The 16,318-nt window shown below is 52.4% G+C and overlaps 1 protein-coding gene across 1 annotated transcript; it reads left to right on the forward strand.

Annotated features, from left to right (window-relative positions):
* The first annotated feature begins 77 nt into the window (after positions 1 to 77).
* On the forward strand, positions 78 to 12,229 carry LOC143355628 (uncharacterized). Its single transcript, XM_076790646.1, has 4 exons — positions 78 to 593; positions 3,611 to 3,751; positions 5,098 to 5,696; positions 6,083 to 12,229. Exons 2-4 carry the CDS (start codon positions 3,634 to 3,636, stop codon positions 7,865 to 7,867), a joined length of 2,502 nt encoding a protein of 833 aa, XP_076646761.1. The 5' UTR covers positions 78 to 593; positions 3,611 to 3,633; the 3' UTR covers positions 7,868 to 12,229.
* Positions 12,230 to 16,318: the final 4,089 nt, after the last annotated feature.

Here is a 16,318-nt window from a genome sequence, read left to right on the forward strand (position 1 = left end):
CAGTGTCGGATCGTAGGAAGACCGATCGCGAGAGCGTGCTAGAAGAGTAGAAAAGAGTACAAGGGGGAGGGAGAGAGGGAGATAAAAACAGAAAGATAGAGAGAGGTGAAACGCGAACCGCTCCGTGAAAGAGGGAGGGAACGAGAAGGATAGGCCGAGACGTATAGACGGACAGAAGCGGCGCGAAAGGAAGGAAGGAAGTGGAAGAAGGAGAGAATCGGGTCGAAATCGTGGCAGGGACATGTGCGCGGCGCTGTGCTCGCAGTCGGTAGGGACGTGATGGTACGTGGCTCGCGGCGGCGTGCGAGTTATCAGGATTGCTCGCGCTCGCGGTCACGGGTTCGTGACAACGGCCGTGGCGAGGAGTGCGACGGCGTGAGCGACGACAACGAGGCGCGCTATCGCGGGAGAGAGCCTCGGGGCGCCGCACGCCGACGGACGGAGCGCTGTTGCCACCTCTCCTCGGCCGCTGCACCGCGAGAACCGATACGGCAACCAAGAACACCGTCGTTGCCACGTCCGCTGCTACGTTCCGCTGCCAGCCGGGACGGCAGCTCGCTGGCCACGACACGACCGTATCTCTCGCTTAGCTGGTAAGCAACCTATACACCGCTGGGTAAGCCTCTCTATACCGCCCCCGAAACGTCAGCTAGGTCGCCGCGAATTTTCATCCGACCGTCTTAACTCTATTACCATTTTAGCTTTCATCGAAGTTCGAACCGCGAGATATATTGTACCCTGGTATCAGAACCGCGAGATACCCACTGCGACCTTCTCCCGATACTCGATCCTCCTCGCCTGGAATAGCCGTCGCTAGTAAATATATTCGCCGAGTGACACCGCGGACGACGGATTAACCCTCGGACCGCGGTGCCGTGTGTCCATCTTGACTTTCGAAAATTTTACCCGGCCTATCCGTCGCTTATGGCGGCTAACCCGACTGTTATTGCGGTCGTAACAACGTTTTTGCACATGTATCCCGTTGGTCGGGTACCTATCCTCGCTCCGACTCCGAGAAACGCGGGTTCGACGAACCCGACGATTTCAGCTGGCGGTTGTTTGTATTGGATCCGTAAGATTCACGCTGCTCCTAGAAGAATCCTTGAACGCGTCCGCCCCATAAGAGTTGAGGGGTGGGGGTATGTTGGTAAACAACGGTATTCGGTAAAATACGCCTTAAAGTCGAGTTCACTCGTGACAAATGGATTCCAACGATCCTTGGCCGAAGATACGCCGTTTGTATACCGGAGATAGTCCTAGAAACACGAGCTAAATTTCCGTGGCAGCGATGTCCGATCGGCGATACCCTTTTTTCCCATGTTCCGCGCTGCGTCGCGATCGAATATCATTTCCTTGGCCGTTTCTCCGGCCGGCCTGCGATCCTCGAGCGCAGAGAACGTGACCGGAATCAGGGAATAGAGCTTGTTCGTACGAGCCGATGAAAAATTTCGATCGCCGACTCCCTCGGGGGAACCGCTCCGCGAGGATCACCGCGAACGAATTCGTCCTCTGCCGGCTTGGCGCCAGACCTTTCTCAAGTTCGAGTCCAGAGACCCTGCTACTGCTCCCTCCTCTTTCGTCTCTGTCACTCCTCTCTTTCTCTCTCTCTCTCTCTCTCTCTCTCTCTCTCTCTCTCTTCACCTCTTACTCTGTTTGGCCGTCCATCTCTCTTTTCCTCTGTCTCTGTCCGTCTCCATCTCCCCCCGTTTCCGCCGGCGTCTCATCCTCCTCGTCGCTCTTACTCATTCCTGGTGACCCCACTTTCGTGTCTCCGCCGTGTTCCCGGCCTTGGCGAATCATTCACCAAACCGAAATTGCCTGAACACGAGTAGTCGGCTGTGTTATTCCCGTACGCAGGTGGTCGAGCCTTCCTTTCCGGCCAGTTTCGTCTGCCATGCGCAGTGACACTTGCCCCGTCGCGTCGTGGTCGCGAGCTCCCGTCGCACGCGAGCCGTTTTCCAAACCATCCGTTACACGGTTACGGACTCCTCGTCGAAAATTTCCACGGCGAAAACAGCGGGTCGATCCCGCGCGACACTGATCGTACCGGTCCTCGAGCACGATCCTCGTCGGGAGCGTGGCCCATCGGACCGAATAGCGGCACTCGAGGCGCGATAAATCGCGGCGTGCTGCAGATTCGCGCCGCGACAGTTCTAAAAACCTAGTTTTTCCAGGTCGACGTGGTGTCGCGTGACCGGCCGGTTTCACTGTCAAGTACCTTTCACGCGAGGACCTCGTTGTTCGTCTCGTGTTCGACTCCGATAATCCCGCCTCTCGCGCCGAGCCGTTTCTTTAATCCGCGATAACCGCGATCGAAACAAATCTCATTCGCGATCGATGATCCGCCAAGATAATTGGACATCGGTTGGCCTGCGGCTTGCGTAACGCTCCGTGAAACGAGAATAAAAAGTAGTAATAAATTGCGATACGCATCGGAGAGAGGGGAGTTTGTAGGACAAACGGCGACGAAGACAGATATTAACCTGCCAATCGGCGAGTATATTTTGCCTGCGAAAGAGAGCACGCGGTGGCATAATTAAATCGTTTACTGTATTCGTTACTCGATATTCTCGGAGCGTTGCCCCTTGGACGTTACTAACGTGCATTCTGTAAATAAATATCACAATTTGCTAAAGACTCTCAGAGAATTTTTAAATTGACACTGCGAAGCCCAGGGGTAGCAATGTTATCGAACGCCGTGGAAAATTTTAGACATTGATACGTGTGACAAGGAATGCTCGGAATAGCGAGCGTAGCGCGGCGCTTCGCGCGAGTAGCGATTCGCTCGCGCGACACGATTCGCCATAGTCTTTTGAGCGATCCTAGCGACTATCGGGGTGCGGTACGCAGGCTAGTCTAGTCGAAAGTATTGCCGGGTTGTCGAGAGGCGAGGAAGGGATCGAGAGGAAGCATCCCCTTTAAGAGATAGACCTTAAAGTGGCGGCGTAACGCGTCCCCCCAGCAGGATTTCCACGAGATATTTCATTATTCTAAATATATCGACGGCCGGTGGCGAGTCCCGGTTAAACGTGAGATCGCAGGCTAGCGTGCACTCTAACCCGATTACCTGTGCGGATTCCCCGTGGGAGACTACCGCGCGGTTGGCTACCTGCGTTTCGGTGTCCTCCGGCCGCCGAACGCTCTCTGCCTATCGGAACGCGTATCGACGTCACCGGTGTCGGTACTAATGACCCGCGTAACGCGATTTAATTTTAGATAAGCGAAAGTCCGTTCGGATACCCGGTAGGTCCTCGAACGGACCGACCACATCACCAGTCCGCGATTCAATCGACTTTTAACCTTTTGCCTACTGTTAGCCGCTACAGTAGCGAAAGTTTATGTCATCGGTGGTAGTTTATGTCATCTTTTTGCGCGATGCGCCACTACAGTGGCTTCCCACTGGGTCCCCTTTTCCAAAGAATAATGTAATGCATATTGTACTGTATATGCAGTGGCCAGGCTTTTCAAATATTTCACATAGATATGTGTATGTACAAACGTTACACAGTCGTTTATGCAGAGTTGTATCGCCACGCGATCAGACCCGCTATAGCTAAAAAGCTAATCGCCCCGATCCGACAGCCGCGGATTAACGAACCGATCGTCACAGCTGTTTCAGAACCGAATACCGACATGGAGGCGACGGAGAGGGAGAAGCCGCTGGTTAAAGAGTTGAACGAACATATCGTGTGTCCTCTCTGCAGGGGATACCTCGTGGACGCAACCACGCTCGTCGAGTGCCTGCATTCCTGTTAGTATGCTCTTCTATCAAACCGAAACACCGGCGACCGATCGATTGCGAATTATAAAGCGTGTGCGTCGTTCGCTCGTTGGCATCCATTCGCGAGGAAAAAGCGCGATCGACAGTGCAATAACGTACAGAGCCACCCGGTAACGCTTGCCACCGGAAATCGACCGGTTTCCAGCTAATAAACGCGAAATTAAATTGATTTGTTCATGTCTTTCTCTCAAGAAAGAAGAAATCGAGATTAACGAGTCGGTGGAATATTAACATCGATTTTAATATTCTTTTTACTGTTTATTTTCTGTTGGAAGAGAGTCGTGATCGTGATTATCGGGACGCCCTGTATAATCGCGCAATAAAGTCGTCGATCGCAGCACTCGAACTATTCGTACGCGTCGCCGCTCCGCTCCGCGCGCCGCGTCGTGCCGTGCCTTGAACGGCCGTATCTACTTCGTGTGCGTGAAACACTCTGTACGTTTGTCCGCCCTTCTGGCGGGGCATCTGAATTCACGGAGGGTGACTAACCGCCGCTCTCCGTGCTTTCTAATTCGTCCGAACCCGATCCTGCAGACTTCGAAAACATCGATTACAATTTTTCGAAACAATTTCACTTTCCGATCGGTTGCGACTTTGCATCTTTATCCTCGGAGAGGTTGATCGGAGAAGACGAGCGAACTCCGTACGCATTTTAGAATGATCCTTGATTTTCTACGCCGATGGTTCTCGCCCATTAAATCTTTATTGAGCGTGAATAAGTAGGTAGCCGAAGATGAACCGAAGATGAATTATGTCCAGTTTGATAATCCATGCAGAGGCATATTTTTATGGTTTAGCGGATGACAGAGAACGTCTCGAGTCTTTATATATTCGGTCGTAACAGGGCCCATTCAGTTAGAAAGGGATACACCTATTGATTTGCTGATTCTGGCAAACGTTCGAACCTTCGATCGAGTGCCCTGTAGAGCTCAGGTTTCTTCGATTACCTACTTGTTCTCCGATAGCACAGAAATAGTACGACGAGGACAGACGATGCACTCTGAACGTGTCTACCAGAATTTGGAAAAATATTGGAACAAAGCTTTTAACCCCTTCGATGCTATCGTTGGGAGCTCAGGCGTTAGCACAGAGGCGATGCAAGAACGTGTGATCGTCCACCCTTAAAAACTCCAATTCCGAGGCATTCCTTGGTTGTCTTTGCATTTGTCCATTTTTTGGATCAATAGACCGTGTCAACTCCCGAGTTGCCAACGATACGCGCAAAAAGGGTTAAAAGCGAGTCGAAGGAAGTTGCGTCGCAGAGTGTCAGAAAAAGTGGCGACGAGCGTGTAAAGTACAAGGCGAACGGTGCTCAGTTTGCAGAGGTTGCATAGTCAGGCGGCTGAGCAGCGGAGCCCGAGCGTGTCCTGTGTGCAACGTCGCGACGTCCCCGCCCCTGTTGCCGGACGCGAAGTTGCAGAGGCTGGTCTATCTGTTGGTACCGGGCCTCTTCCGGTCGGAGCTCGAGCGAAGGCGCCATTTCCGGCTGGTGAACCCGCAGTGCCCACCTTTGACCCCACCTCTGGGCGCACTCGAGCTAACCTTGGACGACTTCGTCAGCCTAAGCCTGTGCGAGCTCGATGAACCGGAAGAAGAGGCGCGCGGCGGTCAGTCACCGGAAAACCGTGCCGGGTCACGACACAGGCCGCAGGTCGTCGACCAGACGAAACGGGAGGAACCGACGGGTGTCAGAAGCACAAGATACTTCAAGTGCCCGGCCGGAGTGACGGTGCGACACCTGGTCAGACTGTTGATGCTGAAGAGGGGCTGGGAGGAGGCCAATTCGACCGGGGTCAACAAGATAGAGATGCTGTGCGAGCGGGGCAACGAGGAACCGCGCGACACCTCGAACATGATGGCCTTGGACCATTCGTGGACCCTGCTGGACCTGGCATGCATCTTCGGTTGGAAGGGGGTGAGTACTCTCGTCTTTGACCAGCCTCCGACACAGAGTACAATCTCGAATGAAATGTGGAAGATCTATTACTTCTATTCTTACCTTAACCCTTTGCATAATGAATGTAGTATGAGCGAATACGCTCAATTTCGTATGCGCAAAATGAATAAAATAACACAGAATGGGAATATTCTGAGTCAGAAGAGATGTCTGAATTCTGAAGTTAAAACAGCCTCGAGTGCAAAGGGTTAACAATAACTCTAGCAGTTTGAGTTCCAAGGATAACGTTCTACTTACGACAAAATGTAGATTGGTAACCCAATTTCGCGTTTCACGTTTGGGACGCGCGTGCGCGTCGCATCCAGCGAGATACCACAGGGTAGGCGGGTGTTTTCACGTTGCAGGACTTGCCTATGAAGCTGTTCTACCGGGTGACGCGAAAGGAGGGCGGCTCGGTGTCGGTTTCGACAGTGAGCCCGTACAACGACGAGACGAGCAAGGACGTCGCGGCGACCATGGAGAACATTCAAAGGCCGCCGACGCCGCCGCCGAGTCCCAAGCCAGTCCAAGAATGCGAAGTCGAGGCCCGCAGGATTTTAGAAAGTAGCACCGAGCCGGCTCGGTCCCTGGAGACGAATCTGGAACGCGACAAGGAGCCGAAGGCAAAGAAACCCCGTTGCGAGGTGACGCCCGTGATGAGGACGCCGGATTTGGTGCCGATGCAACCGAACCACGTACCGGAGAGCTCGAAGAGCAACGAGCTGGCCAGGCTGGAGCACCGGAAGCACAGGAAGCGACGGAACAAGCGAGTCATCGCTGAGATCACGACCACACCGAGAGAAGACCTTCTGAAGCTGAAGGTGCGACTGACGCCGTGTCCACCGAGGATCAAGTCGTTGTTGCCGACCGACTCGTCGAAGGAGCAGTTGTTGCAGTTGAGGGCGGTCAGGAGGGAAAAGATCAAAGCCAGCGCGATGGGTCACAGATCGACCAGCTCCTTGACGCGCGAGGAAGGCGCGAAGGAGACCATCCGGGAAAAGGAGGAGACGATCGAGGAGATTATAGACAGCATACCCGACGAGGTGGTCAGAATCGCACAAAATATCAGCACACAGGCCGAGGAGACGGGAGCGGAGAGGACGGAACAGAGAAACCCACAGACCGTCTGCAGGTCTCCCTTGAAGACGAAGGAAGAATCGGAACCGGAGACAACGAAACCAACGGAGCAGGCCGAAGCGGAACGGCCGAAGAAGGACGAGGAGATTCTGCGGCGACTTGGTCTGATCGCGGTGAACGAAGCCAAAGAGAAGCTCCGCGAGAAGGCGAAGCAGCGTGTCCAGAACATCGGCGAGAAGATCGACAGCCTAGATCGGGAGAAGCTCGAGAAGCAGCTGCGCGTGAGCAAGGCGAACCGAGTTAGAAGTTTGCTGGCCGAGAAGCAGATGCGCGACACGCTCAAGAGCATCAGGTCCAAGACAAAAGAGGAGCAACCGGCCGCGCCGGTGCCGGTCAACGCCACTCCGAAGAAGAAAGGTCCGCCGCCGCTCGCACCTCTGCGGGTAGCGAAACCGTCCGGCTTCGCGGTGTCCAGCGCCATTTTGGAGCCGAACAACTCCAAGTACGAGATCCCGCTGGACCTGAGCAGCGGCGGGACCACCGTACACAATAACGTTCTCGACCTGTCGGCCAACCTGTCGGCGAACCTGTCGGCTAACCTGTCGGCCAATCTGTCGGCCGGCAACTTCTCGACGTCCTCCTCGTCCTCTTCATCTTCCTCTCCATCTTCCTCCTCGTCTTCGTCTTCGTCCTGCTCCTCCTCGCTGAACCCGAGGCCTCCGAAACCCGGAATCGCGACGGGAAGCCTGCTACGTGGAAAGACGAAGGATCCGGACCAACAACAGGGCCAGGAGTCGAATCTTGTCACGTTGTCCGACGCGGCGGTGTCCTTGTTGAGCGAATGTATATCCGACAAGAACTCCGTGGACCCGCTTGTGCTCAGCTCAGCGAAGATCGCGAGCAAGGTCGCACTTCGGATACCGCAGCCCCACCAGAGAATCTCCGGCTTCGGGATGAAGATCAAGCCAAACCTCGGCATCAGGCACATACCTAACCCGCAAGCGGTGGTCGCCTCGCAGTACAGGAATCAAAGAGTCAGTTTCTTGAACGTCGCCTCGCAGCAACCCCCGTAAAGGAACCTAGGAGGACCCATAACTGCGGCTTCGTGATGTCCAGTCGACAAACGAACATTGATCACTGGTATAGGTAATGTTTTGTACTTCACAGCCGCGATGATCAGAACTTCTTTGCCCGTGATTAAAAAATAAATGAATTGTATAATCGGGTGACGTCAAAATAGCAAAAGGAATAGTGATCGATATTTGTTTGGCAACCGGACAACGGGAGAGCGCTTCAACAGTCGACGAATAGGAAACCTGTACCCGGCTACCCGTCTTCGATCCTGCTCCTCCAATACTTCCTGTTATCGTTACACGTGTAAGAACCACTGCTCCTACTGAAAACGAGATTCCTATGTGACCAACCCAAAGGCTGTACGTTACCATATATATTTTCTTCTTCCCGCTTCCTGCGAAGCCGCGTCGTATACGCGCAATTCAACGACGTTTCTCGACGATTTCGTCGAGACGCGGCGTGGGCGCGAGGACACACGGTACGCCCGGTAGCATGAACTAGAACGCCGCCCGGCTTCGAGAGTGAAAGTGTACGAAGATCCGAAGCGGTGGCGGCTAACGAACCTTCTTTAACCCTTGAACGTGGACGAGTCTCCGCCAGGAGGACGACGCTGGGCTTTTATAACGAACCCGAGACGCGAAACGTTTCGATTTTTACACGTGAGTAGAAAGTTTACACCTCGACGAGTAGATTAGCTTCGGCTGGACAATTAGCGTAAATTTTTGAAATTCTTGTACCTGGGAAATAGAGTCTTTCAGGAGTTGTTTCGTTGACTGGATAGCTGTTTGAACGGTTGAGTCGGGTGTAGAAGAGAAATTTTAAGAACTTGTCTTGGACAGGTGAGAATAAAGCTGAGGTTGCCTTGTGTCCTCGTCCCCGAGAAATAAACGATGGCGGTGTTCGATCCGTTGTTACCTAGATATGTTAAGTTACGTATGTTTGTAATGCATGTATGTGTGTCTACGATCCACCATTACTCCCGAGTGGACGAATGATTTCTTGAAAACGGGTCGACCAATTCGACGAACGGCTCTACGATTGACCGACAGAGATAGATTGGGCGTATACACGTAAACGAACGGTGTTTAGGGGTTGCGTAGAGAGGGTACTGCTGGTCAATGGGAATGGGAACGACGGCTGGACGGGTAAGACGAATGCTTGTTGCACCCTCTCCACTCCCGCGTGTCGTCGCTCCTTAGAGATCTAGAGAGAAATATGTACTTCATAGAGATGCCAAAGAACTTCGGAGAACGTGTGCAATGTATTAGTGCAATTTAATTATCGTCTATTACAATATACATATAAAAATATATATATATATTATAAATATATTATATATATATATATATATCGGATTTATCGCGCTGGTAAACCTGTCAGGTTCGATTCGTGGCGAAAGGGTAGATGCTAGTCGTGACGGCGAAGCGTATTTGCGAATTGGATGAACGCGATTTCGAGCAGCCCCTAAGTGATTGTACGAGATGGCGGTGTTGGATACGTTCGCGAGTACCGCGAGGACATCATTTATAATTGGTAATGGACGGAGAGCCTCGCGAGTACTCGAAACTCGTCTCGATCGCGAGAGAGTTTTTATTTTATAGAATTACGGACTCATATCGCTGTTATTAGTTCTCTGTATGATATATATTGCGGTCGAGCGGTTCGGAAAACGTTGCCGATCCGACGACGAGTAGCGATTTTTAATGCTGTGCTCTCGTTCCTGCGAGGACAGCAATAAAGATGAAACTATGACTCGAAGCGTTCACCAGGAATCCGGATCCTACTCGAACGATCAGAACTCAGCGCGTTTGCTAGGGCTACCTACCGGTTTGTACTTTTTTAGAAAATTAACGAGCCGGCGTGGGCGCCGATTGCTCCGTGGGGCACCGTCTCGGCTCCGCTTGGAGCACCGAAGCCACGCCTACTCAGGGAACCACTTGCAGAGCGGACAGCCGTCGTCGCCCGCGACTGTTGCGCCATCATTAACAGGCGGATTCGTTTGGAAATTGCCGACGGAAATGCGCGCATTTCCTGAACGCGTCACGCCGCCGCGTCCTGCGATTTATATTCCGTTCGTCGTAACTTTCTATACGCGAGCGTATTATAAGCGTCTAAAGGTACAGACACATTAGTATCGCGCCGCGCGAAAACAAGTGAACACAAATAATTAGAGTGTTAGCTATATGTATGCATTATTATTTCCTCCGTATGACAAAGTCACGCACGCGTTCGCCTTCGCACAATGCGAATTCGTAATGTAATTCTTTTTCACTTGAGAAGAGTATCGGGAAATTAAAACGCAGGGGCGCGTCATCACTTTCGAGTATAAGTGGCAGAAAAATCGCAGAACGCAGGGGAATGACGCGTTTAGGAAATCCCACGTTAATACGTCTCGGGCCGGGATCGGTCGCAGCCGATCGGTCCGGGTGATTCTAGCGTTCATGAATCGCGGCCGGCGAGCAAGCGAGAGTAGCGTAATTGTCGAGCGAGGACAGAATCCAGGTGGGTATATGGAAGAGCACAATGCCGATCGGAGTATTCGAAACGAGTCGGCGCTGATTAAAAGCGCGCCGCTCGCGAAAGCGAACGAGACACGAGTAACCAGAGACGAGAACAAACGGGAACTTTACCTACATACGTAGAACGGTGGTGCATTATATAATAATATTCGTGTAGGACAGCAGCGCATCAATTAATAGACACATATGTGTATAGCTTGTACGTACGGTTACGATGTCCAATTATCCCGCGGCACGGTCGCGTGCAGGTACGCGTGTGCGTTTCATTCCCACACTCGAGAGAATGTGCGCGCGCGAACGAAAAAACGAGAGGACGCGTCTAAGGTTTCGCAAACGGAATCAGCTATCCGGGTTAGTAACGAAATTTCCGTCAATTAGTTCTGGCGGTTGGGTCAGCAGCCGCGCGGTTTTTCGATCAAGCTGAAAATCAAAAAGAGTGAAAGGCAGGGAGGGAGAATGAGAGAGAGGGAGAGAGAAAGAGAAATAAAAAAAGAAACTGCCAGTTCGCGAAGACGAGGCTCGCCGGAGCTCGCCGGCGAGTTCAAAGGGACCCAGATTTTTTACAATGTTATTTTTCTACGGGATTTTTTAAACGAAACAGAGGGGGACAACGCGTTACGTTCTATCGCCACCATCGATCAGAGTTTCCCCATCGATCCACCGTTTCAATTATTCACGATCCATTAGCAACGAGACGGCCTTCGTTCGACGTTCCGATGATTCCCAAAGACTGCAGGTGTCGCGCGATTCTTTTAAAAGCGGACCCGATGAAACAGTAGATCGATCGTTTCGCGAAATTCGAAACGCTCGGCGTATTCTCCTAATTGCGAACTCGCGGCTCCCGGAAGACTTCAACGCGCAGGTACGCCGTGCCCCGCGGCACAAAGTATGTACCGAGGGATCCAGAATTCTTACGATCGATTCGAAACCCGCCCCCTTGTTTCGCGGTTGATCGTCAATCCGTCTCGAAAAGGTGACCCGACAACGAAAAACCTTCGCGACACTTGGGCCAACCGGAAAGAAAAAACGAAAATGATGAACGAGCGAGCGGTCGTTAAGAAATCTCGTCTTTGATCGATCAAGAGTTTCGCACGCGAATGTTTTAGATTTCGAAGAGTTAATCGAGATCACGCGAAAAACGGGATCGTGTTGTTGCGTTCGTTTTTGTTTGAGAATTATCGAGTTATATATCGCGTGAGCGTGATCGGCTGCATCGTCGAATCATTGTCGTGGTGTACGGGTCCCCGAGCATCAGGGCTCGATTAATTAATACCGTTACTATCGATATTATTGTCGCCATGAATACTAAACATGTAACTCAGTACAGTATTTCCACGATTAAGCAAGCTGTGAATTGTAATCGAAATAAGAGTATCAATAATCGCTAAGACTACAGTTATCCGAGTAACCGAAACTTCCTTTTTTTCGTCAATTTTATTGTTCTTTCGTTTTCGTTTCACTTGTTACAAGCCACTGCGGAAACGGCCCTAAAATTTCGCTTGTTCGAGAACACTGCAATCAATGGATTCGAGGTATTCCGCGACGCCGAACCACGAGGTGATTCGGCTTTATAAAGCGTGTGTCACGTGTAACCGTGTATCCGGTACCATTGATCGTTCGAGTATCTAATTATTATCCAGACCATTGCAGCAATCAACTTTTCATTTGATATTTGCTCCGCTCTGCATCTCGTCAACGATGGATAGCCGCCGTCGGCAGTGTTTGTTGTTGCTAATTAATTAACGTGTTTAATTCGATATTTTGTTGGAATTGTTTTTTGAAAATCGTGTTGCATCCAGTGTACGATCATTGCTCGTCAATAAATCGTGATGTGTATAATCATACACGCATGTTTATTTCAATCCACCCACGCACTCCTGTCCAATTAATATCAGGATCGAGCTACACGTAACAATACACCTATCAAATAACGAATCGCATACTTCGAAAACCTATAAACTGCTCCAACATCCAAATCACTAATCGCCATTTTTTCGTTCGTTCGGTGCACCCTTGCAGCGACTTCCGAAGCTGCGAGACGCACGACGACAGTCGGAAGACATTACTGTGCGGTTGCATCGACAAATGCGTTGCAGCATTTTTTTATATACCTACTGGTTTGTTTTTCAACGACATTCTATCGCGAGTCGAATATTTTCTCGTGGAACTCTTAGCTCTTGTCTTTTACAAATTGATGCAATTGTTCGTGGATGAATCTTATTAAGTTCTTGTCCTTCTTAAAAGAGTTCCTCGGATAATTTAAGATTGTTAATTTATGGAGCAGTAGTACGATCATTTAGTCGATCACCGAAGGTACCATATCGCTACAGGATCGCGATACCTCGGAAGGCGAAAAGTAAGATGGCCAACCAATGTCAAGAAAACTTTGGTTCTTCCAAGAGTAATTTTCCAACGAACGAGGGTTTCGGTTTCGAATACGCTCCCCGAGGGTGCACCCACAGGTCATAGGGGCGTCACGAGGGTGCCCCAGTATTTTTTCGAGGAGTTTAATGGTCTTCCCCGGTTCGCCTGATCGACGAATGGTCCTCCGAGCAAGCTGGGGGTCGCAGAGTCTCCAGAAGGGGGCACCGAAGACCCAGAGAAAAAGAGAAGGACGAAGAGAGTGAGAGAGAGAAAGACAGAGATAGATGGTTGAAAGGCTCGAGGTACATCCTCGGGAGTCAGTGATGACCTTCGTTACCTTTCGGACCGAGGAGGGGGCAGGGATCGAAGGTAAAAAAGGCGAGGAGGGTACGGAGGATGCCTACCTTCGGCAACCTACATTAGGTACGGGCGACGTGGAGTCAGCCAGCGGCCGCGGGCCACGGAAACTCGCCCGCTGATTGGCTACAACCTCCCCCAGGGAAGTGCGTCGGAGAGCGTCGGAAGTGAAGAGGGGTGAGCTTGGCTAGAGCCGGGCGGTTGCACACGAGGCGGAAAGGTCTGGCGCCTAGAAAGCGAAGGGTCCGAGGATCTGGCGTTGCGGTGGCAAGGACCTGGCTGCTCGACGCTGGCGCATCGTGTGTAACAGACTGCGCTCCCTCGGTATACCGCTCTCTCTCTCTCTTTGTCTCTGTTCCGTTGCCACGGAAGGATCGGCCTGTCCTGTTCTAGGGGAAAGACTCTTCGGGATTTCGGTCTCCCCGCTTGCTCCCCGCGGCCTGTTGCCCCGGTCGGTACGCGGTAATGCCGCCACCCCTTCGATCCCTCCACACAAACCTCCCGTCCCATCGCGGCCTGCCCTTGTAGCCCTCCACCCCACCGAGCTATCCTTTTACTGGCTTCCGCGCGCGTGCACGCGCTCCCCTGTGCGTCCGACAGCGACAGAAACATCCAGGGCAGGAGGGGAGGAGAGGAGAGAAGAAGAGCGGGAGGCAACTCAGGGGGACGGCAAAGAGAGAGAACGAGGAAGGGGATGATAACGAGAGACGAAACCAGGGAAGAGGACAGAGACACCACGGAGAAAAAGAGAAGCGACGAACAGGGGGAGAAAGGGATGCCGTCGGAAAAGAGCGAGAAAAGAGACGGGCGTATCTGTGCGGACGTATAGCCACGCATACAGAGACCGCGACGCAAGTGCATGTCGCGTGATCGGCTGCGAGGGATACGGACGCACACACTCGCGCGCACCCTCCTGCTGCCGAATGTAGTAGAGAATGAATAATGTACCCACGTACAGCCGATGTCAGGAGGGGCTCCAGGGAATGCAAGCATCGGCCCGTCCCCTCCGTCCTAGGCTTTGTAGGCCGTTTATCGAAACGGCGCGGAGCGGTGTGGCGCACCGCGGAGCAGGATCGTACCACGCTCACGATCGCCGCCGATCATTCCGCGCCGATGACCTTCCTCTCCTTGAACGAGACCTCTACGATACCCCCGGAACACCTGTGCAGTTGTTAAACCATACCGATCTTCGAGAGCAGGAAGATTGGTAGTAGGAGACTCTGTTCTTATCAATCCTCTGCCCCCTCCTCCAGCCATTAATTTCACTCGTGTACTTGTTGAGCAACGCCGACTAACAAGAAAAAAGGTCATTGAAGAGGGAAACCTATCCAACCCTTTGCCTGTATTTATTTCATCCGAGTGCCCGTCGAGCAATACCGATCTTTGAGAAAACGCAAAGATCGAATGAGACCACGATTTTTATCAGCCCCCTGCCACACCCCCCCCCCCCCCCCCCGTCATCGAATGGGACGACGAGATCAGTCACGCGGCTCCCCGAAACACGTGGAAGGTTTCCCAAAAGCGTGTGTATCGACCGATAACGCGGCGCAGACTCACTGCAAAGTTTCCTGGCGCACGAGCGCGCTCGGTAACGACAACGACACACGCGTGTGCATGTATATCCTCGGGGCCGAATGTCGAGGATCCGGGGGGCCGCCCACGTATCACCTACGAGGCACCGTGCACGAAGAAGGGAACGATTCGCGGAACGGTGGACAAAGAACGAGCGAGCCTCGGAAGCGGAGCAAGGATCAAGGGAGAGATAGTCGAGGAGACGGGTGATCTAGCGGCGTCTCATTCGCTCGTGATTCGAGCCGCGTTCCACAGCTAAACGACCGACCATCCGTCCGAGGCTCGTTCGGGTGGGGATAGCCCTCCAAGGGATCCTTTCCAGAGAAAGCCTCGGGAGGAAGCCCTCGGTCGGTGTTCCCGAACGAGATGCCTATGTACTCCACGGGGGGAGAACGCCGGAGAAACAGAGTGCAAGAGAGAAAGAGAGAAAGAGAGAAGCGGAGAGAGATTCGCGAGACCGACCGAGGGTTGGAGGGGAACAGAACGCACGCACGCACGCACCATGCGAATATTTTCGTCGGCATCCTCCGACTGCCCGGGGAGAGGCAGAGAAGGGGGAACAGAGTTCTTAAAGTACACCCAGGGAGTGTCAGGATTGGAAGGTCGATCGCCGTGGTGGGAGTGTGCCGCTAGTTGGCTCATAGCTGACTGGTGTAATTAAAAACGCCCGTAAATTAATGTTGCCGCCACCGACACCCCTGTCCGAGGAATCGGCTGACCAACCAACCCCCCCCCCGAAACACCGGGGGCCCTGGAAACTACCCCATGCTCTGTCCCCACCCTCGTCACGGTTCAGTCGTCGAAAATTTTAACTACCGTTTCTCATTTTACCCCTTGCCTCACCATTTAATCCCAAAATTTCAAACTAAACGCATACTATTTAATTTACTCTGTCTCTAGCACGCCATTGTAAAGCAAGGGATTAATATTCTCAGCGAGAGTACGCAGGTAAAGCTGTTTGGGAGCGCAGGCTGCAAAGTTCAAAGACACGGAAGCGGTTGCTAGACCGATTTTTCGTCCCCAGGTAGAAGGATTTATCGCCGGAGCGTAATCTCCGTACGTATGAATACGAGCGTGTTATTGTACGGCGGGGAGATTAATTATGCGCATTGTCGCAACGCGTTCGAAGCGCAAGAAAGATGATGCCCGTAGTTGTAGGCCTTGTGCTCTTTGGTAGCGATAGGCCATCCGTTCCGTGCGGCGTGATCGTCGCCTGCCGTCCTGCTAGGGGACCGCACCACCATTTTGGTTCTCGCGGTTTCGATCCCCGAAATTTCAGGGATCCTCCGCTAGATCGTCGCGAATCCCCGTTCACGGTTTCGCTCGGGATCTAGGGCGGCTCGTTTGTCAATTTGTTCGGCGACCGAGCAATGTTGCAAAATAGCGTGTTGGTAGTGACGCGAATCGATGAAGCCGTTTTCGTGGCAAAGAAATCGAGTCTCGGGCGCCACGGACATCTCGTTCGAGAACCGATGCTCTTTTTAAACCGAGTTTCACGCCTGACCAACGCCAATCTCGCCAGATTTCTAATAATAGCCTGGAGGATCGTCAAGACTACGTGTCTCCGGTGAGACGAGAGCGTTGGCGGATTGAAAGATTATTCGACAGCGCAAGCGCGCCATACGCGCAAATAGCGAG

Source organism: Halictus rubicundus, chromosome 1 (assembly GCF_050948215.1).
Source record: "Halictus rubicundus isolate RS-2024b chromosome 1, iyHalRubi1_principal, whole genome shotgun sequence".
Lineage (NCBI taxonomy): Eukaryota > Metazoa > Arthropoda > Insecta > Hymenoptera > Halictidae > Halictus > Halictus rubicundus.